General features: G+C 37.5%; 1 protein-coding gene across 1 annotated transcript; it reads left to right on the forward strand.

Annotated features, from left to right (window-relative positions):
• Positions 1-139: 139 nt before the first annotated feature.
• LOC103478472 (chemerin-like receptor 1) lies at positions 140-23,751 on the forward strand. The gene is made up of 5 exons (XM_081616966.1): positions 140-948; positions 2,770-8,948; positions 9,868-12,619; positions 16,399-16,538; positions 21,440-23,751. The coding sequence occupies exon 3, from the start codon at positions 9,882-9,884 to the stop codon at positions 10,959-10,961; it is 1,080 nt and encodes a 359-aa protein (XP_081473092.1). The 5' UTR covers positions 140-948; positions 2,770-8,948; positions 9,868-9,881; the 3' UTR covers positions 10,962-12,619; positions 16,399-16,538; positions 21,440-23,751.
• Positions 23,752-26,021: the final 2,270 nt, after the last annotated feature.

A 26,021-nucleotide genomic window follows, 5' to 3' on the forward strand; every position in this document is an offset into this window, starting at 1 on the left:
ATGTTTAAATGGCTTACATTTTATCTTTTTTTTTCTGAAAGTTAGCTAAAAACTATTATGGCTTCTTCTGGTGAGATAAACAAGACAATGTCAGTGTTGGGACATTTTTTATAGAAGTGGAATCTAAGATAACTGAGCAATAAATCAGTCCATCAAATACTAATAAAATCAATCTTTAGGGAATTTTAATGTGATTTTATAGCCAGTCCTTCCATTGTCTATATCCTCTTGTCTGTGCGAGAAGTGCAATACGCCCTGGACATTTTGACAGTTCCTCACCATGCACACACAAATTAACAATAACCTAATAGTCATGGTTTCACTGTGACAAGAAGCTGGAGTAGGAGACAACTCACACATTCACAGGGAAAACGGCAAAACATGTTCAAGGATATTTCTGCTGGAAGGCACCATTTCTACCCTTAAACAAGCAAAAAAGAAGAAACCAGCTGCTGTCTGTTGTATTTAGTAAATATAATCTAATCAAAGTACAACTGTTCTATGAAAGTCTCAGAGGTTAGAGAATAAACAGGGTCATGAAGACATGTTGTGGAGAAAAAAGCAGGGTTAAGTCATAAAACTATGTCCCAAGTTATTTATTTTTTACAGAGCACTTTTCAGTTCATCATCCAAACAGAAAAAGAAAGACACAACTGGTAGCCTACCAAGACATGGCTGTTTTGTTTTTCTTAACATAGACGGACAAGGAAGCTGGTCTGAGTTGATAAAAAGATGGAAGGAGTTAAATGCAGGACAAAACAAAAAAAAACACCTTCTGGAGGTTGCAAAACAGGATGACCAATGACCATGAAAATTTTACTTAACATACAAATAGAGCTACAAGATCAGTGGGTTCAGACCACAGACCGCTAACAGTCATTGAAATAATTTTGTGTGGCCCCTCACCACAGTTCAACAATTATCCAAATTTGTCTTGCTAGCCCACATGTTTAACCCTTGGGAGTCAGTGTTCTAAATGGCCGTTTTTGACTAATTTTTGATTTTACCTTTATATTTCTTAATAAAAACCATTAATATTGCTTTATGTGCTATCATTTTTTTCAGGACAGCCTGAACTTTGTCAATTTACACATATTTTTGTCATTTGGACATACTGACATTGCATTTTGGGCCTAAAATCACACAAAAAAAGAAAATTCGAGTAGGAAAAGTTTTTATTTTTGTCACTGTGAAACCCACAAATATGTATAACAAATATGTTTTATGGTTTAGAATTCTAAAGTATACTCTATATTTCAAAATTAGTATGTACAAATATAGCAAACAACTCATGTATATTAAATTATTATCAATAAAATGTAGGTAATCCATTCGTTCCTGTGCTACTATTTACAACATATCAAATCAAGATTCCAAAAAATGTATAACTTTCCTAAATATATTTAAATCCTGGGAATTACTTCTCCTGGCAATTTTAGCACACTATAAATTTCAAAATCAATATGTACAAATACAGGAAACAACTCATGTTTAGAAGATTATCATCAACAAAATGTAGGTAATTCATTCATTTGTGCACAAACACATCACTTTGCATGGAAGGGGCACAGACAAAATATTGTTTTGCTTCCAATAGTCCTGAATACTGGGCAGTGAAACTACCCAGTATTCAGGGTAGTTTCACTGCCCTGAATACTGGGTATTCAGGGCAGTGACCAATTTTTTGGTCAGTAGACCAAAAAAATTGTACAGCTCTTCCATTTCAATGTCATTCCATTTGTACTTTTTCCCTAAAGTATTTTTTTGCTGCATTTTTGTTTGTGTTGAGGCAAATTGTTTTCACTGTCAGTGGCAAAATATAATAAAAAAAAGATCTTTTGGACTATGAGAAGACAGGTTGTTTATTTGGACACCGGGTGTTCGCCGTGGCTGAAACCTGCTTTACTCCCGGCACACTGTCAGGATCCTCCTCCGTCTTCCAGGGATCACTGTGGGGGAGTGGCTCAGCAGCGTCACCTCTCGGTGATCGAGACCGCGCAGTTGCACATCGCCGCCTACTTTTCAGTTTCGATCTTCGTTTAGCTACGTTTGTCCCTATGTTTGTCCCTATGTTTGTCCCTACCTCATCTTCTTCCTGATACCCATGTTCTCTCTCTCTTCCTGATATGAATGACTGAATCGCTACATTGTCATCAGAATCCTCGTTGTCTGCTTCAGACTCAGACTGCGAGTCTCCTTCATCTTCGAGCTCAAAAAAGAGCTTTGCTGCCTGCCCCACATTCATTCTTCTCATCATTCTTTACAGAAAAAAACAAAATACAATGTCCGAAATACAAATTACGAGGTAGATCGTCTGATATCACAACTATCTGTTGACGTGCCTCTCTTTTTTCTGTTCTCCGTTCCCGCGTTACTTTTTTTTTTTTTTTTTTTTACTTTTTCGCGCCGTTACTTACGTCACTTACCTTCGTTTATCTGCAACAAAATGTGATCAGATGCTTATCAGTTGAATACGTGAGCTCGAGTGAGGGGATCTGTTGTATTCTTTGTGTTGCGAGAGCTCCGTCTCACTGTGGAACGGAGCGGGTTTTACAATTTCGCTAATTGAAACAAATATGGTTTACATATTTAAGCATAACTCCGGTTTTACTTGGCCTATTAACACAATTTAAAAACTGTTGTGTAGTTTAACATGTGCCCTTTAAACACCAGTAGAAAGTGAGACTGGGGGAGGCGGAGTCTTGCTGCTACGACGCGCCAAATCAGACATGTAAAAAAGACGCGGATACGCGTCAATTGTCTCCGAAGGGTTAATGTAAATAGATACTTTTTATTTTTATGTTTTTTCAAGATTTTTACAGGAAAAAAAAATTTCTTGAAAAGGAAGAAAACTTTAGGTCCAATATAATGGGTTTTTTTCTTATTAAACAGTCATTTTACTTTCACTTTAAATCAGTAGAAAATAGAACCACAAACATTCACAGACTTTTACACAAAAGCAGACATTAAACTTGGCTAAATAAATCAAGCACATTAGAAGAGAGAGTGATACATATCCAGTTGATCCAATTGTTGTTCAACCACTAGAATGTTTTCTGGAGAAAAGCAGTAAGCAATCAAATCAAACAATTTAAGAAACTGTATGAATTTATTGTAAAAAGGCATTAGCGCAACGCCCCCTCCCCCCCACCCCTCCTCCAGTTGATATCCCTTTTTTCGGACCAATACTGTTTGGAAATCCCCTCTTTTTTTTCTGAAACATTCACAAAAAATTTGATATCTCAAATTTCCATGCTTATTCAAAGTCCAGGTTTAAATACAATTTAGAACGTGCAATTCTGATGGTCACAGATAATTTCTATTCAATATGACGGGCCTCAAACTATTTGGCAGAGAAGGGTTGTTATGAAAACACTTAATTTCAAGACGTATATTTGCATGGAGTAATTAGTAGAAGCCAAATTTACTTTTTTTTCTAAGACTTAATCTGTGGTACAAAGAAATCCTTTATTTCAAGAAAATGTTAGAATATGCAGCAGAGCAGAATGAAATAAAAACACATATACTTTGGACAGAACTGTGTGAACCTTCATTGAAAGCATAATTTTATGAAGTGACTGATAAAGTCCACAATATCTTTCAGAACTCCCATTTGGCATGGAAATGCCGAAAAGGTTGTATATGAGAGACTTTGCTATTTTTGGAAACTGTTTGGGCAACCAAATACTTGCAGCAAAAGTCCGGGAACTACTTTGTCACAATCAGATACTTGCGATAGCTTGATTGTTTGGTAATGAAAGAGTCAGGGTAAGAAAAAAAAGCAGAAGCACTAATTATCCTACGTTTTTTGGGGGTTTTTTGTCGTCGTTTTTAACTGCAGAGTATCTTTTCAATGTGTCTTTGAAAGCTGGATATAAATGTCTAAGTAAACAGTGTATATGAAAAAATATGAACATACACAAAACAATTGTAAAAGGTTTTGTGGTTGAGATGGTGTCATTATTATATTCCCCAGCTTCCTCAAATCTAACCAAATAAAATTGTTGTCAAAAGTTTGCACTGGTTTCTGCTACAAAATAAATGTTGCATGCACCGTTATCACTTCAAAGATAATAATAAAAGCTTAAAAGTTAAATAGCATTCCTACCACATTAATGAAATCAAACAGCGTCGCTGCCAATAAACTGTGCTACATATGGGCCTTTTGTGCTGTTAAAGTTTTTTTGTTTCTGATGCTTTACATTTATAGATTTTAATTAAAGTTTAAAGAGCCGATGGTCAACCAGTCTCAGTTAGTTGTTTGTTCTGGTTGGTGCAGCTTCAGTTTTGAGGTAGTAGTGGTTTTTAAAGTACATCTCACTTCTTATGGGTGGTTGGCCTTTTTCTTATTTTGGATTAAGACCTTTTTATGTTTATGACAACCACCTGACATGAAGGAGCTGAAAAAACAAGTTGTTACATGGTAAACCATGTCATGTGATGAGTAAACATGATACCACAAGCAACCAAACTGATAAAGCGACAGTACATTAGATAAAATTGGGGAAATTCTAAGGAAGCATAGAACTGTCACCCCAGCAAAATAAAAATAGATATGTCAGTCATGACCTGTAGAGGTTTGAATTTTATTCTCAGTTCAAATATCGTTATGAAGTTATGGAGAAAAAAAGCAAAGTTAAGTTATAAAGCAATATCCCAAGCTATATATAATATATATATATATTTATTTATTTTTGTAATTTTTTTTTTTTTACAGAGCGCTGTAAAATATACAGTTTTGATCTCTGATGTGACTGGAAAACACATAGTACTACCCCTTAAACAAACCTAGTGTTGTTAGAGTGTATTTTATTTTTCATACACTGAAATCAGTTGTACAAATGTTCAAAACTTTTTCTATGGTTTGCAGGTTTGCTTGAGCGTTAACCCTTTACGATCCAAAGTCCTCCCTACTTTCAAATGTTTTATATTTTTAGCAAGGACTCAATTTAAGTAGATTAAATTATCAAACTTTTTTTTTATCTAAATGTTCACACCACTTGTTTAAGATCATCACATACAACACGTTGATGAGAATTCAGCTATGCTCACTTGAAATCTTTTGTTAAACTTAATTTTTTTTATTTTACAGTGCTTGACTTAATTGTAACACATTTGCTTCTTTACCTGCCACTGATTTGAGAGGTTCGACTCCATGGAGGTTTCTGCTTGATCTTGAAAGCATAAATAAATCAAAAAGGTTTTCTCTTGTGTTGTTTACTTTCTGTGTCAGCAATGTGGTAAGTCTAAGTCTGTATCTAAAGTCCTTTTTATTATTAATCTTGTTTTCGATAACCGTTTTATTCGATAGAGAACAGAAACTCCAACGACTGCCGAAGAAAATCTGGCTTCCATGTTACACTATACTTCTGCAACTGTTTCACCACCAGGCCTTAATTATTATTCACTTCCTCCTTGAGTCTGTGGTCATCTTCAGTATCTAAACTACACGCATTTCAGCAAAGATTTCTTGTTTCAAATTCCTCATCATTTCTTCCTGTGCTTTCACATCATGGCTCTAAGCTAAGTGGGGAAAAGAAAAGGTCATGTCAGGATTTATAAGACCAGAAGGATTTGAGCCTTTTTCTTAGAGTCTTCCCAAGGTGCGGAGGAATAAGATAAGGTAGATTTTTCCCCCTTTACATAAAGCATGTATTCTTTACATATTTTACACTATTATGTCCTTTTTTTAACCTGTTTAGCCCGACGGACCCACCGGTGGGTCCAGCTGCCACGTGACCTCGACTCGCTCTGTAAACAAAGGCTCCACGTGCCTTTAACATTTTTTTTTTTTATTATCCGCTAAAAGAGGCTTTAAATGCTCGGTGTGTCATGACATACCATAAATTATCAGGTGACGAAAAATAAGCTCAGCAGTCGGCTGAATGATCTGAGTTTAGGAGTAGGTGTGAGTTATCCAGATTTTCTCTTTTGATTATACCAAGAACACTTTTTTTGAGCATTTTCTGTTTCAGTTAAAAGTTCATTGGTCACCATCTAGAGCAGGGGTCACCAACTCCAGTCCTGGAGGGCTACCATCCTGCAACTTTTAGATGTGTCTCTGCTCAAACACACCTGGATCAAATAAACTGCTCATTTCCAGCCCATTGCAGAGAGGAATGAATCCTGGTGAGGGAATTCAGACATTTTGGAGCAGAGGTGAATCTAAAACTTGCAGGATGGTAGCCCTTGAGGACTGGAGTTGGTGACCCCTGATCTAGAGCAATTACAAGACTTTGGTAAGGATAAAATAATACTTCAAAATGTGCAGACTGAGAAGAATGATGACAATATCTGCAGTGGTGTTTGCCGTTGAATAATTAACTCAATGTCATTGTTTCATGTCATAATTTAGGATTGAACTGGACTGTATCGAGAACATAATCTATGCTTATGATTGGTTTGTGATGGAATCGGTCAGATAGGATTGCTTTTTTTGGGTTCTGTATTACTGGAAGAGCAGTGTACCTGGTTGTCATGAAGAATGCTTTCGTTTTATCTTTGTGATTTGGTTATGTGTAAATAAGTTGAGCTGATGTTACTTATGAAAATGGACTGGAAGCATATACATGTCATTCATGCCCCAGAAATGATTTTAATATTTCTTAAATGAATCAAGTAAATATGAAAACAATAATGTGGCGCAGCAAGTTGTCTGGCTACTTCTCCCTTCTTGATTGGGTAATGTAAGACTGTGCAATATCATGGCATCACTTTGAGGTTTCCTCCCTTTTTTTTATTTGACTTAAGTTTTCGCCCATCTGTTGTGTCAGAGCTTTGAATCATTTTATGTCATTGCCAGTTTGTACTCATCTCACCTCTACTTCTGTTTTTTACATGTAAGCAAACCATATTGTTTCCATGTACTTGTTGTAGTTACACTTTGAATAATTACAGAGATTCAGGGTTGTGTAAAAAGCATTCCCCACTCTGGAGATTTCTCCTGTCTTTGCTTTCTTGTCACTCTCAGCTGTTTAAGATGAGCAAACAAATTTAGTTATTAGATAGTAATAACTTCAGTAAATACAAAAAAGAGAGAGAAAAAAAGAGAAAAAAGCTATCCAAATCAACCTGGCCTTTTGTGGAAAAAGTAATTGTTCTTAAGATAACTCAAACAATCAATCAAGTGCTTTACAGTCTCAAAAAGAACATAAACGACAAAGCAACAACTGAACAAAAAACAAAATAAAACCAGTGTCACCACACATTTAAGTAGAAAAAGCCTGTCAGAATAAAAAAGTCTTAAGTTTTGATTTAAAGGGACTGAATTTGCTTATGGATCAAAGATCTAAAGGAGCTGATTTCAAAATCATGATGCTACTACGCAGAAAGCATAATCACGCCAGTGTTTGCATTTAGTATGAGAAACTTATAAGAAGGAAATGATTGTCTGATCTCAAAGCCTGAGGGCAAGATGAGAAGCTTAGCAACTCTAAGTAAAGAGGATAAAGGTTATTTATGGCTTTAAAACAAATAATAAGAACAGGAAGCCAAAGTAGAGAGGATAAGACAGGTGTGATGTCATCCCATCTAAAAGTGTTGTCTAAAAGGCGAACTGCTGCATTCTGTTTGAGTTGGTAGCGTTTCAAAGATGACTCATGTACACCGATAAGAAGTGTGTTGCAATTCTGCAAAAATAATAACACAACTGATAAAAGCATCAGGTCATGCTTTTGAATTGATACAAGCATGAACAGCCTTCTCCAAGTCACAATGATTAAAGAAAGTTTAAGCCTTTGTTAGAAGGTGTACATGACAAAAGGTTTTTCACATGGTCACTGATAGAATTTTCCATATCACTAAGAGCTTTACCACCAGATAGGATCTTCTCTTTAAGTCAATAATAAACAGAGAGTTCTGACTCAACCACTGTTTGATTGCAGAGATGCAGTTAAGGAGAGAAAGCAGATTACTGCATCCTGGCCTTATTGGTCATCTGCATAGTAATGGATTTAACATTGTGATGATTTATTTTATCATAGATCCCAACAGTAATATGTAGATGGGCTACATATCCATATCCATGGGCTGCACAGTGCTGCAGTTGGTAGAGCTGTTGCCTTGCAGCAAGAAAGTTCTGGGTTTGATTCCCGGCCCCGGTCTTTCTGCATGGAGTTTGCATGTTCTCCCTGTGCATGCGTGGGTTTTCTCCGGGTACTCCGGTTTCCTCCCACAGTCCAAAAACATGACTGTCAGGTTAATTGGCCTCTCCAAATTGCCCCTAGGTGTGAATGTGTGTGCATGGTTGTTTGTCCTGTGTGTCTCTGTGTTGCCCTGCGACAGGCTGGCGACCTGTCCAAGGTGACCCCGCCTCTTGTCCGGAACGTTAGCTGGAGATAGGCACCAGCAACCCTCTCAACCCCACTAAGGGACAAGGGTGTAAAGAAAATGGATTGATGGATGGAGGTACTCCATGCAAAAAATGGGGTCACCCATTGTGGCTTCAGAATCAGGACAACTTGTTATAACGTATTGAATCATTGATTAGTTCTCAACTAAAAACTCCTGACAAAAATGTATGACCACTGGTTAATGAACCTAAGCACTTAGGCAGCAGAACAATGATCCAAAGCACACCAGTTCAGACTTAAATTTACTTGAGATATCCTTGCATGGCATTTCAAGAAAACCTTCCAATGTGGCTTAATTGAATCAATTCTGCAAAGGAGGTATAGGCAAAGTTCATCCACATGTAAGAGACAAACTATTACAGGGGTGAAACAGAGCACAACCATCACTGTTAACCAGATTGTTGAAACACAATAATAAAGTTTCTGAAGGATGGCTGAACACTATGTAAATGCGTACTTTGCATGGCATCTGGATCCGCCTTGATGTGGGCGGACGCATTACCAACTACAGATAAATTGATATTCACTCGTCTGTGTTTTATCAGTCAAACTTAACTACGGACTAACCAAGATCAGACAAAAGAGGCTTTCAAAAAGGTACTGTATGTTGGTTAGTTAATACATTTTAAACCTGGTTTATGTCCTTTTTGAGGTAATATTAGTTTTTTTATCTCTAATTTCCATGGCAACAGGACAAATTAAATTTAAAAAATTAACACTATTAACCAAAATGAGCTAATAGGAGAGGAGCTTTTTTCAGGAGATATAAGAAAATTAGTGTGATCTTATTTTTATACTTAGATTGTCCATCTCCTTCTATAGCTGAGGTCTTTCAGTGCAGTTTTCATATTCTCCCCGTGAACATGAGTATGTGCTTGATGTATTGAAGTTATTTCTGCCTGCACCTTTATTTATAAAGAGTTTTAAAACAGCTAGAGTGCAGACACGCCAAAAACAAACAAAAAAAGTATAACTACATAATTTGTAGATCTCAATAGTTACAATTGGGATCTAGAATCTCCAGGGAACTCATATGTTGACTGATGTTTGCATTTAATCCTAACACCATTTTTTTTAAAAAGCCAAAGCCGGACTTTGGAAATACAGACCCATTTAAGAAATTTAAAAAAGCCCATTTATTTCAGGAACTTCATCATGGACATTTGAAAGCTTTTATTTATGTTAAAGATGATGATTTTCCACTTAGAAATAATGACAACATTACAGTATTACAACAGACAATTAAAAAACATTTCTCATACAGAAACGTGGTTCTGTTCAAAGGTTATTTTCAAAAGATACTTTCAATCTAAAAGACCTCATCAGATCAGATGTTATTTTTCAATATGGTTGTAAGCCTCCTATCTCTTATTGGTGCATTTCTAGAAGCTCTTATACTTCAGTTAAACCTGTGGTCTGATTCTGCACCTTGAACATTACAAAAGAGAATTGCTAAGAGTAACTAATCTATCTTGCAATATATTAGTGCTCATTCTGCCCTCATGTTGTCCTGCAGGTATCAGGACAGCCATGGATACAAACACGTCCATCCATCAAATCAACAACACGGAGGAGTCCATGTCCTCCTCAGACTACTATGCAAATCTGAAAAAATCTCTACACATCTTGTCTCTTTGTGTTTTCGGCATGGCGTGTGTGCTTGGGGTGTTTGGAAACGGACTGGTTATCTGGGTGGCCGGCTTCCGCATGAAAAAAACTGTTAACACAGTTTGGTTTCTCAACCTAGCTGTGGCTGACTTCCTCTTTACGGCCTTCCTCCCCCTGAGCATTACATACCAGGCTTTGAATTTCCACTGGATGTTTGGGAAGCTCATGTGCAAGCTGAACGGCACAGTAAACTTTCTAAATTTGTACGCCAGCGTCTACACCCTGGTGGCGATCAGCGTGGACAGGTTGGTGTCCGTAGTGTGGCCGGTCTGGGCTCAGATTCATAGGAACGTGAGGAAGGCTTCCTATATGAGTCTGTGTGTTTGGGCATTTGCTTTGACTCTCAGCCTTCCGTCCTTTGTCTTCAGAGATACTGAAAGCTACGATAACATTACCATCTGCTACAACAATTATGCTTTCTCCAATAATTATACCAATCCAGATGTGATTCAACTGCAACATTTTCGCCATCGATCTATGACCGTTACCCGTCTTCTCCTGGGCTTCATCATCCCCTTCAGTGTTATGGTTTCCTGTTATTCCATCATAATCCATCGCCTCAGGAACAGCCCCACATTGGCCAAACGATCAGGCCGCCCTTTTAGGGTAATTGCTACCATCATTATTACGTTTTTTCTGTGCTGGGCTCCCTTTCACATCATGACGATAGTTGAGTTGAAAAGATTTGATCCAAACAGCCAAAGCGAAACACTGGCCCATGTCATCGGCATCGGGATACCACTTGCCACATGTCTGGCCTACATTAACAGCTGCCTGAACCCGGTGCTGTATATATTCATAGGCCAGGATTTCAAGGATAAAATCTGCAAATCCATCCTGAAGGTGTTGGAGACTGTATTTCAGGAAGATGAGATCCACACTTACACAAAATCTACCACCACCAGCGAAAACAAGAGATTTGACCACAACACTGAATTGTAGAAATAGCACTGAATTTTCTACACAGCTGAAAGGATTGGACAACTATTATAAAATCCCTGCTTTATTACATTATAATTGGGTCTGATTATCAAAAACATTGATGTGATGTATACAAATGACTACTTAAGAGAAGGACAAAATCAAATAAACATTTCTCATGACTCTGATATTTTGTAAATTTGACATGTGCACTTGCATTATGCTATTATCAATCGACCAAGCTCTTAATTTTACTGTTAAATAAATATTTTTATATATAAATTAATTGTATTTCATATATATTCATTGTAAATACCAAAGCAATTTAATTAAATGTTTCTTGTACAATATTTGAGAATCAGTTTATTCCTGAAAGAAAGAAAGAAAGAAAGAAAGAAAGAAAGAAAGAAAGAAAGAAAGAAAGAAAGAAAGAAAGAAAGAAAGAAAGAAAGAAAGAAAGAAAGAAAGAAAGAAAGAAAGAAAGATACACTTATTGAAGTGACAAAAACACTGTGTGTGGACACATCTTGCTTTTACTGAAGTGTGTGATGTAAGTCCTCAGTAATAACTGGCATCTTTCAGAAATTGTGTATGGCAGGAAGGTTATGTTGAAAACACCAGGGTCCTGAAACTGTTAACAGGAAAAGCTTTATCTATGTTCAGATTTTTCCATCAGATAATTGAAGGCTAAATGTGCCACTTCATTTTTAGGTGTAAAAATGAAGCTATTTCTGCTGTTTGTTTTTCTACTGTTTCATCTTAACAATGGGGGAATTTTTAGAAAAATCCCCCCATAGCTAAGCTGTTTGTCAGAAAAAGCAAGATTTATTTTGGTCCTTAACTTTGTCAGTTTTATTATTGTCAATGAGGCTGTTTTGTTGGCACGATTTTGCTTGTTATTTTTCTTTGATTCCAGAGGAGACTGTTTAACTTTTTACATGTGCTAATCCCATAAGAAAAACTGATGTATTTTATTTCAATGCTATGTCTAATATATTGTCATGTACTAACTCTTGAATAAAATCATTGAATGTGATCATTTTAGTATGCTTGCAGAATACACTTCATGTTGTTTTCTTCAGATGTTTCAAATTTTGAGGTTTGAAACTGTGTTTTTTCTTTCTAAGGTGCGCTATCAGATTATGGATTCATCATGGTCAAAAAAGGGATGTCCATGGTCAAGTTTGCACATATATTTGAAAAAGGTAAATTCTGTAATAGCATAAATGTAAGGACCCTAACTGTAAAACATGGAAACAAAGAGAGATAAATGATAATAAATAATCAAAATTAAAATTTCTAAAAACAACAAAACTAAATAAAATAAAATAAATCATCAAACTGAACAATGCTATAAAACTTGGAATTTTACGTTTTACATATAAATATCTCAATTGTAAAATATATGTACGGAAGAAGTGAAGTTTTAGTGACGCCGTTTCGTAAAAGCATATCGAAAAATAGATTACCGTTCTGATGTTTGTCTAAAACCTCAAATAAACACTAGGCGGCGGTGATGCTTTTGATGACCGTTTACACTGTGAGAAGATGGAAACAGAAGAAGGAGGAGTCGAGCCACCGTGGCCTTATTCTGCTAACAGGCTGTCACTGCACATCGGTTTTTAGCAGGGTGTTATATATTGTTAGTCACCGTATTCCGTGATGTGCGAGATTTCACGGTAAGTCATAACTTAGCCAATAGTTGGAATTAGGTTTCAGTAACTTAACTGTCTAACTCTTAAGTAAAATTACTGAACCTCTCCACCTTCCAGATGTAGCGTTAGCTAGGAAGAGCTAAAGTTAGCCGTTCCGATCACAATAAGATCACGAGTTATCACTCCAATGGGATGCTTAAAGCAACGTAAATTTTTCTGGGTTTACACTTTCATTCGGTGATTATTGCCTGATAATTATGTCGTCTTGTGCTGTACGTTAAGTCCATCTTAAATAAAGTAAACGTTGATTGCTGTAGCAAACACAATATTAATTCTCGCTGCAGCAGTGCCGAAAGCGCCATTCTTTTGCTGTAAAAACATTAATGTCAAGATGTTTACTCCTTTGATAACTGTTAAGAAATCATGTCAATGCTTTGTTGGCTATAAAATAGTGGGGGGAAATGTTTTTACACCGTCTGTGTGTCACGTTTAGAAATCTAAACAATAAGGGTTGGATGCATTTGTATATCTGCCAAGTGCGAGGTTGTGTATTTTAAAGGCCTTGAGACCTTTTATTTTCAAAGGAATTAAGCATGGGTTAGGAAATATCACATTTAGTCACATCATTGACTCTCTAGTTTATAATTACATAGCTTATCATATACATCCCACGCACTTAAATGCTCAGGTATTTCTTTGTGTACACATAAAGCATCAAGTTAGGATGATCATTTACATGGCAAATTCTCTTCGTTGATGTAGACTGATAGAAAAACACACAGCATACTGTAACAACAGATTCTGCATGTAAGAGTTGGATAAAGTTTGAAGAATTGTGAGCAGTACTAGAAATAAGCACTTGCCTCACTCAGTATGGTTTTAAAATGATGGAGTGCTCCAAGAATTAAACGCCCAATAATCCATGATACATTGGTTTTCTTCCAGAGCGGCATTCTTGCATGTAAACAGTGTGTTTGATCAAATAATCGTGGCCACATCTTTATCTTTTAAGGGCGATCTGAAGAAATGTTCTGTAGCTATGTAGCAACTACTTTATCTGCTCCGTTAGCTCCATCAGAGAAGGGGAGGGAAAGAATGGATGTAATTCAATATTGATTGAGAGCTCAATCATTTTGTATTTGACTTTTTCTAAGCAATTTTCCTTTCTAAGTTGTGTAAGCAATCAAGAATGGGAAAACAGGATGCCATGAACTAATCAATCATTCATTACCTGTCCATAAAACATAAATGCTTTACTTGTTGTGCTTTAATTTCTTTCCTAGATTGACAGTCAAAACTGAAACACTGCCTAGAATAAAAACTTTTTCTTGAACTCTTTAACAGTGAAAGTAGTGAACATGCCCCAGCTTTTTAGGTATCGTATCAGATTTAGATGCTGGATTCATCTTGATGTAATTATTATCTATTGGTAACCAAATGTTCCACTGATCACAGGAACAGACTTGTTTCAGTTTGGGTACATTTTTATTTACCATAAGTTTAGCTTTGTCTGATTATATGCACAACAGTTAAATGAGAAGCAGGTAGCCATGTTTAGACATGTTAGAGCTTTGTTCTGTCAAACCAGAAATTTAGCCAAACTGGAAACCAGTTAGTTTGAATATACAGCTCAGCTTTTTCGATTAACTACTTAAACAAACTTACCTGAGGTGGTACTGAGTCAGCCCTACGAAAATGGTGATGTTAAGTTATCCTAAACAGTGAGTTGTCTATTATTAGTAGATCTGTATTTCTCACGGAACAATCAAATAAATCCTCAGGCTAGGTTCTTTGTGGCTTTTCTTCCCTTTTAAATCAGGGGAAGCCAAGTCCAGTCATAAAGAGCTGATGTCCTGGAGCTTTTACAACAGGGTACCGTATTTTCCGCACTATAAGGCGCACCTAAAAACCTTCAATTTCCTCAAAAGCCAACAGTGCGCCTCATAATCCGGTGCGCCTTATATATGGACCAATATTGAGCCACAACAGGTCTAGCAACTACGGTAAGCAGCCGCCGACTTCATTTTCGGCCGTAGAAGAAGAAGCGCGTGCATGCTGGGATAGTTGTCAGAACGCTGGTTTGTAATCTATTAATAAAGTTTGACTGACCTATCTACCTACCGACCATCTAGAATCAGGTCGTCTGCAGGTCATTTAGCATCACGTTCTCCACGAACATGCCGTTTTAAAATAGGCCATTCATTGAAGGTGCACCTTATAATCCGGTGCACCTTATAGTGTGGAAAATATGGTAGCCCAAGTTCAGTCCTGCAGTCTTTATCCCCGTTTTGCCACAAAGCATAATTGCAATAAATCTAATATAGTGGAATTTCTTGTAATTGAATAACTTCCACATTTTTTTCTGCTGTTAGGGTTCGGATGTATAAGACTGTGTTAAAAAAAGCAGGCTATTGAGTAAACTGGAATGCAGTTATTCTCAGCCATTTGAATTTCAGAGAAGTTATAGACAGCTATAATTTTTTGGTAAATTTGCTAATGAAATTTAATTGTGCTTTTTTTCTCAAAATGCTCAAAAAGCTCCCGTTCTTCTCTGTCTGGCGGGGTTTCCTCCAGTGTATTATAAGCCTGGCGGGCCACCAGGCTTTACTTGGCCCCCACCAGTGTTTTATTTAAATAGATTTTTTTTTACAAGTAACTTTGACAGTAAAGTCAGATTAAGCTAGGTTTATAGTTGATGCATTTAACTGCGTGCGAGGGCTGTCCTTGCACCTGCCCGGTGGTCTCACATGCTACTGTTTAGTGTGAATGCTGAGGGGCATTCACACTCTTGAGTTCCTGTTTCTCTTTTTTAGTGTGAATGCTAGAGGCATTCACACTAATAAAGGCAATTTAAACTAGCTTTTTAACTGAAGTAACAAATAAGTCTGCTGTTGGTTCTGTGGTACATTTTATTGTTAATAGGACTAGGTTTATCCCAATTGAAGTGCATGGTGTTAACTATGCACACACATACTCAATAAATAATATGTAAATTTAACTTTACAATGATTGCATCAAAGAGAAACGTATTTAATTCCATAATTTCTATTTGGGTCGATACCTAAATTTCCCGCAGCCCTTGAGCCTCTCCATGTCAATACGGCTCACGGACTTATTTCTCCTCCCTTCGTTCGCTTTCATCGCTGACTGAATTCTACTTAATCTTCGTACAGGTAAAATTAAATATCTTTAAACGTTTGCATTTACCAGGTTGCTGTTGGTGACTAATGCAGCCACTCAAAGTACACCTCATGTTATCGTTGCAAAATGTGTTTTACAAAAGAGCTATACTTTCAGGAAATAGATGACCGTCAAGCTGCCAGTAGCAGCTCAATACAAATGCTATCTGATTTATATACTAGCCGAGAGAAAAAAACCTGTAGTTTGTATCCTACAATGAACTTTTTTTTATGTTACCTGATATGCTCTTTTTGTGCTTTATTTGTTGTGCATAAATTGAAATCCATCATAACACTTTAGATTTACAAGAACTCAACGGTTAGAGGAGCCTTTATTTTTTTGTTCATTATTGTGATTTATTCTGCACATCCTCTTACTGACGATAACATCTATTAATCTGGCTTCAAAATACAAGTGAAATAAATGCTGTTTTTCACAGAATTAAGTGATCAGTGTTTTCAATTGACTGACTGAACAAATGAATAACATATGCCTATATGAAGATGTTATTCATTTGTCACTTTCATATATTGGAAAAATATTTTAACCTCATTTTATATTTTTACCTTTTTCAAATTCAATGAAGGTATATTAAGTATTTATTTATTTTTGTGTGTTTCCAGGTTGAACGTTGGTTGTTTGTGGATAAAATATACATAAGCTCTAATCAGCTAACACAATGCCAAGGAAAGGTAAACGTTCGGAGTCCCAGAAGCTAAGGCGGCAAAAAGAGAGGATGGGTGTTTCTGAGAGCATCAAAGAGGTACATGTCCCTGTTTCAGCTGTTCAGATGTCCAGCGTGAGGCTCAGACAGATGCAGTGTCTTATGAAGATGTGATAAAAAACAACTTGTCAAACATTGTCAGTGCCAGAGGCTCAAGTACAGTACGTAATCCATATTGAACCTCAGGTAACCGTGGCTGGAAATGTGCAGAGACCGCATCCTGGAGAAACTTCAGAACAACCTTGTGGACAAGCTAGGAACTGTGAAAGACACCTGACGGTGAGCAGTGTCTGTGCTTCCAAAAGTCAGGCGTTCAAAAACAAACAATGTATAGTTTTCCTTTCATTCGTTCATGAGGATTAATTTATTACCAGAGCAGATCTTAACAGTGCTGGATAACGGCCATGCAGTGTACTAAGATGCTAGAGAAAGGCACATAAACAGCGAGTTTCTAGCTACCGATGAACTTCTTCCAGCAAAACATTGTCTGATTTTTAAAGAGTTCATTTGCAAATAAGGGTGGGAAATCAGTATTTTTTTTCCCCACTGTACATATGGCACATTTGATGCAGGTCATCTTCAGAGCCTTAAACAATGACTGCAGTGTTTGACAGCAGGGGTCCAGTATGCTTTGCTAGTTATGCTAGGAAATGTCATCGCAGTTTGCAGATTTAGCTCTGGTGAATATGCATATTTTGACCCTAACTCCCGCAACTCAGCAGGAATGCCATTGCCTGCCGGAGAAAGTGGTGAAACTGCAGTTATGTTGAAATTCACACGTCTTTCTGACATGATTGACATGATCAAACGCTTGTCCAGAATGCTTAGGGTGCATGCATGACCTACAGCCTGTCACGTTTCACAGTGAAAACGCTTCCAATCGAAGAAATCCTATCCAATACACAGAAAACAAAAAAGCTGCTGCAAGTGTTGCAGCACCAATATTACATGCATCTGTTCATAAATTACATTTCCATACATCTACTGAACAGGCACAAAACATTGTGGATAAACTTGTAACAGCTGAAGTCAAATCACCCAATTTTGATCACTCAACTGAAACAAATGGTGCAAAGATGAATCATTGTCCCTCTGAATATTTTGAATTGACAATAAATCTTATAAAACTACAAATCAAGGCTCATGTGTTTGTGTTATCAAGTACCTTAGAAAGGGCTTCCATGAAGTGTATTACCTTGCTTTTGGTCAGTGTTTTTCAAAGTTGTTTTTCTTTTGAGATTATGAAGACCCCAGAAAGTTGAATGACTGAACACAGCAGTACCTGCACAAAGACAATGTAGAAAAACAACATGCAAAGTTAAATTAAAACTTTAACAATGTATGCTGGTTAAATGGGCTAAACCTTCATTAAGCTCTCAAATTAATAGTTAAATTAACCAATCCAAAACATATATTTGTAAAAGTTATAACCTTTTTTTGCTTTGTCAGTCCCTTGGTTCTCTGGCAGGAAGTGAAGTGTTTGAATGATTCATCATTGATGACTTCAGTATTGGAGACGGAATCCGGATTAGCCAAGGGGGTCAGATGATGGTAGTGTCTTTGAAGACAGACTGGGGTTGTAGATTATAGAATAGCAATCTCTATGTTGCATGTAATAGTTGTGTGATCCACCACCGATGAGTGTGGTTTGGACCTGAAATTAATGAACATTATGAGATGTTGTCGGTGCTGCCATTGTTAAAGTTTAAAGGTAGACACACACCCTAACCACAAAAAATACATCAAAACCAAACGCAGTTATAAGTCAGTCTTAAACTGAAGCCTTTTAGCTTTTACAAATGCTGGGATTTCAGTTGGTATCTGTAAGTTTACAGTAGATGGTTTGAGTTGCATTAAAGTCTATATTCTTTTTGATGTATTTGACTTCTATGATTTTAAAGCAGCTTTTCACAGCACATCGGATGTTTCTGACTTTGCCTTTACCCTCACAAAGCCAAAGCCAAATGGAGAAAGGCCAAGTCAGAAAATGGATATGAAATTCATATCATAATATCAGTATAATCATCTCGAAAAATTGCCCGAAAAATATATTTCTTTTAAATAAGTTGATCTGGAATAATGTATATACTTTGAAAAAAGTTGTTTCATTAAAACTATCACTGTTGACAGAATGTAATTTAAATAAATTAAATATACTTGAGCTGTACTGATGTTGGATTGTGTGTCAAAAACAAACGTTACTTCATTTATAAGGAGGCTGTCTTGTTGCAATAAAAATCATGTTTCTTTTACAAGATGAACAATATTTAGCTTTTGTAATTTAATCTTTTAAGCATGAGTGGAAAAAATTCCACTCATGCAAGGTGAGTTTAAAAAAATTCCACTCATGACTGTAAGCATGAGTGGAATTTTTTTAAACTCACCTTGCGTCTTCATGACAGACCAGGGTACAGTATGCAGAAAACAGGTTTGTGGTAACTGTAATATTTTCTCAGGACACCAGAAGGGAGACTTAGCTGTTGCTGAGAAATGAAGATGAGATCAAGCAGAGTGTTTTTTTCTGTAGTGGGAGAGGTCACAAGCTGTGCATACCGGCGGGACTGAAATTGCTCCAAAATCGGCTTTCTTCCTTCACACAGCTGGTTTTCACTAAAATCCCTGCACACAATTATAGGACTACAGTCCATTATTCCGAGTGAATCTAAAAGACTTAGCAGATTTTGTGTGAACGGTCTTAAACTGTAGTCTGGAGGTCTGTACACCACTGCTATCAACGCTGGGAAAGGAGCCTACACTTTCAGTACCAAAAACTCAAGATCAGTAACATCTTGGGTTCCTGTTTCTCTTTATTTGTTTGCTTGTTTTTTCATCCATCCCACATATTTTGCTACTGTTTTTTTTTTATCACAATTGTTCAGCTTGATATCATGAAACCCTGGTAATCCTGTACAACTGAAGCTTTTGGTCCCAAACTGGGGAATTTCATTCCTAACCAGAACTGTCACTAACATTTTAGAGATGCCAGTTTGGCAATGAATGGGAACTGATGCTGCCCCTAAAGTTCTCAATATATAAAAATAGGATAATGATAAAACATTGGTTATAGCTGTAGTGGCATTGTGCAACTTTTCTAGAAAATCTTTGGGCAATACAGTTCTAACTCAAAAGGTGTTGAGTCTATTGGAGTGATCAGCCAGCCACCATTTCTCCATCAGATTTTTTGTATCCGATTCTTTAGCGACCAAAGTGCATCTTGCAAGTGTGGATCCAGCATTGCTTATGGTTGCATAATATTGGAAACCATGTAGCACCTAGTATCATTGTGGGATAATGTGATGACAATATAGATTGCAGTAAGCTAAACAAAACCATGTTTATTTCACTTTTCTTTGCAAACATTCATCACAGTTCCTTGCATGTTCTACACAGACTGCATATGTCCTCTCCCCATCTCTGTATTGTTTATAGAAATAGCAAGGCAGCATGGTAGGTAGTGAAAAGTAACCTCACTGTTTCACTCAGAGCTCCCAAGGGAGGTAACCATGAAACTGGGTAGGTGAGTGGGCGTTAAGAAGGGGACAGGACATGTTGGGCTCTATTATAGCTGACGGTAGTGCTGTCACTCCCAGCCTAGTTCAAGAAACCATTTCAAGGCACTTGGACACCTTCTTGTCATCTCTGTTTTCTCTGAAAAGACTAAAACAATAAGCGGTGTTGAAGTCCAGCTGTTCTGAATACTTTCTATTTGTAGCTGTTCATTGGAACTGTTTTGTCAAAAGGGAAACATATTCTGTGCCAATTTGATTGCATTTATTGCAGGTTCAATCAATCATGTGGGATCAGGTTCCTGCAGAAGCAAAACAAAACTGGCAAAGCAATCACAACACCGCATTTATTGATTGGATTTATAGATCGCGACCAAATTCACTTCCTAAGAAAGTGGATAGCTCTAATCATGGGCATTTCCATCTGTCTGCGGGCCTAAGAGCAGCACAGTGATAAGTACAATACGTCCCCTTCACCTGTTTACGAACTCTCGCTGGAAAATTGCGTTGACTCTCTGTGTTTAGTGGACATATCTGTAAGTTCAGAGTGGTATCTCTTCTGATTTATTTGACTTTCAGCTCAAAATGTAGTGAAGACCAGCACAGAACTTAGCCTAAAACAGTGTTTCTCAACCCCAGTCCTCACCGGCCCCCTGCTCTGCACATTTTAGATGTCCCTCTATTCCAGAACAGCTGATTCAAATGATTGCATGACCATCAAGTACTGCAGAAGCCTGTTAATCACCCAGAGATACAATTTAGGTGTGTGGCAGAAGGGAAATACCTAAGACATGCAGGACAGGGGGGCGGTGAGGACCAGGGTTGAGAAACACTGGCCTAAAATGAGAAGCAGAAGAGTGGGGGATGTGGTGTGGATTAAAAGTGTAGAAAAGAAGACCAGGAGGAGTACAAATAAGAATTTTATTTTTCTTTGTCCTCCTCCTTCACTGCCTTCTCTTCTCCTTCTAGGCCAGGTGTTGTACTGGCTGTCACTGGACTTTATTAGAAAATCCAGCCAGTCAGAAGAGCTATGGCCCCCAAGTAATTGGAAATGCCTCCGATCAGAACTATTCATCCTCTCTATAAATAAATGCAATGGTGTTTGCAGACTGTAATGACATAAAATCAAAGTTTGTGTAAGGATTGCATTGTTGTGAGGTCATCTTGAGTGGTTGATTTGTGGAAGGTCAAGGATGGCTGTCGTTGACCCTTGCAGTTTCTCAATTGTTTTACTAAAAGGTTGCTATATGCTTCCATGTCACCGCTTCTGTCATCTACACTGAGAGTGGTGGATTTGTGTCAGCCAATACTGTACAGCCATATGGTTTTGGTTTTGTTTTTTAAATGGAGTCATCTTCACTTAGGTTTACACAATGTGTGAAACTACCAAAATCATATCAATGGTTTTCATATACATTTGTTTTATTTCTCCAGGTGCTACAAAGTGGAAGACTTGAGGAGTTGACATCTCATCATTTTGTTGGACAAAGAACCTTCACTGATTGCCATGGACATCTTTGCCCATCGGTGGATAGAGATTTAGCTGCATATTCAGGTTCCAAAGTGATGCCATCAGTACACGGACAAAATCGTTTTATCATGGAAAAACAATCAGCAGTGAATACTGTTGCTTCAGCGCAGTTGGGAGGAGAAGCCAGTGCTTTCATCTGCACGGAATGTGGTGATGGGTTCAGTCAGTACGCCAGTATATTGGCTCACATGTCTAATCATGGACCTTTGGAGTCTTTTTCCTTTGATGGTTCATCTAATGGATTTGATATTCCTCAGGAATATGTGCTTCAAGAAAATGGTACGCTGATTGTTGTAAATGGCTTGCCTCAGTTGAATTCTGCAAGCTCTTCAAATTCTTCTTCCGCACCTATGCCTCCCGAAAGACCGTCATCACCTTTGCCGTCACCTGTTAAGCCAACTACTACAACTCAGAACTCACAGCCCTTCTCAAACAAAGACTCATTAAAACCCAGGCCACCAGGCTTGAGCTCGGACGTGTTTCAGCAGAACCATTGTCGTTGTGAAATATGTAATCGTTCTTTTAGTACGACACAGAGTCTGCACCGTCACCAGCAATATGGGAATTCCGAAAGGGGCTTTCGGTGCACTTTGTGCTGCAAGATCTTTCAAGACAAAAGCAACCTCAAGAAACACCTTCAAGATCATGTCAATGAAAAAACCAGATGTTGTGGTCACTGCGGTAAACGATTCCTTAAAATTGAGGCGCTCAATGCTCATCAAAAAGAGAGTCACTCCATGAACAAGGCTTTGGCTAAACCAGACAGTAAGGAAGACAAAAAGGCATATCCCTGCAACAAGTGCAAGCTGATTTTCTTTTGGATGTCAGACCTCCAAATACATTCGTTGTATTATTGCAAGGGACAGGAACTTGATGTGGAGTTGGAGTCTGATTTTGAAACTGAAGAGAATTCGAAGCATTCTGATGATGGGGAGCTTGTTAACTGCCACACCAATGGTCCATCCAATGATACTAGGAATGGAGGACGAAAAGTCTCAAGAGATGGCAGTATTGAAAAGAATAGGCAAACCACCTTCACACCGTATAGATGTGGCCTATGCGGGGATCGTTTTGAGAGGTTAGCAAGTCTAAAGGAGCATCATGTCACACATCAAACTCAGGAGGAAATAGATGAGATGAATAAAGAATATCAAAAGCCCACAAAACGAGTTATGCCACCAAATACCAGCCGGAGAGGATCTAATCCAAATGGAAAACTTCATCCATGCAAGCATTGCCATCGAGTTTTCAATCACTCTAGTAGTTTGTCTCGACACATGAGATATCATAAAGGCACAATGCACACTTGTGTATTTTGTGGCAGACATTTTCCACAGCGCTGTGATTTAAGAAGACATGTGATCATGTACCACAAAGCTGAAGGTTTAAAACTGTTGCACTCAAATTCACAAAATGGGCCTTCATCAAATCATGCTGATGATGAGAAACAGGTTAACAATCCCGAGGACAGCACCAAAGGATCTTCTGACAATGAACAGACTTCCACAGAGCAAACTGCAAAAGCTGGCAGAGTTAACTACAAATGTCAGGAATGTGGAAAGAAATTTGGACTTTTGTGTGTGTACCAACGACATTTGCGCTATCACAAGAAAGAGCCCACTAAGTCTCCCAAGACTCCAGCTGATATTAAGAATTCCTCCCCTAAGGTTCATCTTCAAGCTCACCTGGACCCTGAAGAACCAGATGATGATGGACAGAAATCTCCTTGCACAGGAAACATTGTAGATGAGGAACTAAAAAAAGATAATCCAGAAGACATGGAGGAGGATGCTATGGACCAAAAAGAAAATGAGAAAGGTAGTTCTTCTGAGGCTCTTTATGAATGCACTGAGTGCACTCAGATGTTCTCATGTTTGGACACATTTCTTGAGCACCAGGCTTCTCATGACTCAGAAACAAGAGCTGTTGTGTAAGAAACAAAAGGTATGGGTGGGGACTGTACAAAATACTTTTCTTTCAAATATACATTGAGAAGTTGGACAGACTATTTCTAACTCGCTAGTGTTCTTCCTCCATCTTGGATTGCAGGTCAGCTGGCTTCTCGTATTTTTTAGTGATATACATTACTTTAGAGTACTTTCATTGTTTTCCTTGCATCATGGCATTGGAATATTTTTAAGTGTATGCATATATTCGTCCTTTTAAAAATACAGCATTGTCAAACATTAGATTGTAATAAAAATAATCAAGATAACATGCTTTAGTGCTTGACGTTTTGCTTTGAGTCCCTATTTTCTGTAGTTACTATAAACAGACTAAAACTAAAACCAAAATATGTTCCTAGTGTACAATATTCATTCCATATGCAATCAATGTATTCATGGCACGTCTACTCTGGTTTGGCTTAATCATTCTTAGTTAGATGCTAGTAAATTAAGTTCTCAATTCCTTCACCATAAAATCCTCTACTTCCTAGAGAACCCACTGCTTTTACCCCACATGAGATCAGCTCAGATCTAGAGGTAGAATTGCATTACACTATTAGAAGCCTAGATGTAAAATGCTGAAGCAGCCTATTTTATGTTTGTCAAAATTTGGTAGGGGTTTTTACGCGTAATGGATAATGGTACATCATTTACAAATGGCAGAGCGCACTGGCTATTATTGATTGGTAGCAGTTTTCTTAAAGCATGTTCTAAAATAATTTTACATATTGGAAGCTGAAGAACTTGTCATAAATTCAAACTTTTTATGTTTAGAATTTAGGGGTTGGTGAAGGCCTTTTTTGCCACGAGTTTATAAAAAATGCTCAAGGTCTAAGCTTCTGATTATGTAGTCAACATTTTATGTCTAGTTAGAAATGGTTTTAATTAGTTTACTTTTTAGGAATCCAAAATATGACGTCGTACACACAAAGGGACCAAGGACTTCAAACAATTCAGGGTTTTGTTTTTTTTTATGTATAGATTCTCTCCACTGCATGGTGCTCTGCACTTGGTGTCGGTTTGGTTTTTCCATTATATATATATATAAAATGGACTTCGCCATTTTATATTGCAAACTTTGCAACTTTATTGCTTTATTTAGCACAAAGTAATTACTGTTGGACAAAATCGAAATCAGCAGGTCAGGCTTTATTTAAAGATAGTGATTTATTTATTTATTTTTTTATCTGTCTTTCCGTCTCAATTTTTATCTACTATATCTTTCTGTCTCTGCCAAACTATCTTCTATGTTCTATGTTCTTCTAATCAAGTTCAGTCTTGTACAGCTAGGGGGAGTATTACACCACAGACAGCCAAGCTAAGTCAAAAAGATTTCATTGACAGGAATTTTTTGCACTTGAGCTATTTTGTATACTTTGACCTTCGTGATATTGTATCAGGAGGATGAGAGTAAAAGCTAAGTCTAGTCTCGCGTTTAAGTTTGCCTTGAGCTCGCGTGAGCTGAGCAAGCAAAACGGCTGTTATATTTGATGCATACGTTGGTCCTATATTATACGAAAATGAGCCCTCGTAGAGATTATATAAATATGGGTACAGGCGAACCGGCTCCAAACACGCAGATCAGTTTGGAGCGATCTGCGTTAAGTTTGCGACAAAAATTGCACCTGAGACAGCTGATTAGGGCCACATCCTCATCCCCAGTTCAATGTGTCAGCTATGAACCTAGCTTGAGAGGTGAAAGTAGAAGAGCGACCACATACAGACAGTAATTGCTCACAACGTGGCATGATGTTACAATTACTACATTGCGACTGTGATCAATTCTTGGGGGGCAGAGCATCCCCCTTGGTTAATTGTAGGGGAAACACTATGAAAGCCCAATTGGATCAATCAAAATTCTAAATAAAGCTGTGAAGACCTGTTGTAATGGAAAGATACCTCAAGAATAATTTACGCTGATCATTTTTAAAGAGCTGGGGCATATGACCTTTGTTCTCGAAAAATTTGATGAAAGTCCTTGGCGTAAGATTCAAAGCAGAAGCAGCACATCACAAGACAGTAGGGTAAGTAGCTCCTTTTATTACCTATTAAATAGGTTAGTGTAGGTCTTCAGGCTACAATTTTAAAGTAAACATTTGTTCTTTCAGTGGTGATAAGACACTGAGTGTTTTGATATTTTGCTAATGTCCCCATTTGCCTGAGTCTGTTTCAAGGTTATTTTCTGTAGTTAGATGTTTTTGCATCTGGGTTCATGTAGTTACAACCTGGAACTGTCAAATGTTACTGTAACCCAAACAAGTACTGCGTTCTTTTATTATAAAGCCATTTGCCCAGTGATCTACTGCAGCCTTCTGTAGAAGAAAGTTTCAAAAGATGATCATTCTTAGTTTTTCAGGATGATTTATCAATAGTAGGGGGAAATGTCTCCTGCATTACTGTGGCATGATAAAGACACCAACTACTCTTCAAACCAACTCTGGCCATTCACATATCAATCTCTGTAGCAGTCCATATGTTTCAATGATGCATGCTTCCACAATGGAGCTGGCATTGCAGAATGAAGTACAGACAGCAGCAC

Source organism: Poecilia reticulata, chromosome 16, assembly GCF_904066995.2.
Source record: "Poecilia reticulata chromosome 16, P_reticulata-male-v2, whole genome shotgun sequence".
NCBI classification, from domain to species: Eukaryota; Metazoa; Chordata; class Actinopteri; order Cyprinodontiformes; family Poeciliidae; genus Poecilia; species Poecilia reticulata.

Coding starts and splice junctions, on each gene's coding strand:
- LOC103478472 (XM_081616966.1), top strand. CDS start 9,882: ATGGATACAAACACGTCCATCCATCAAATCAACAACACGGAGGAGTCC.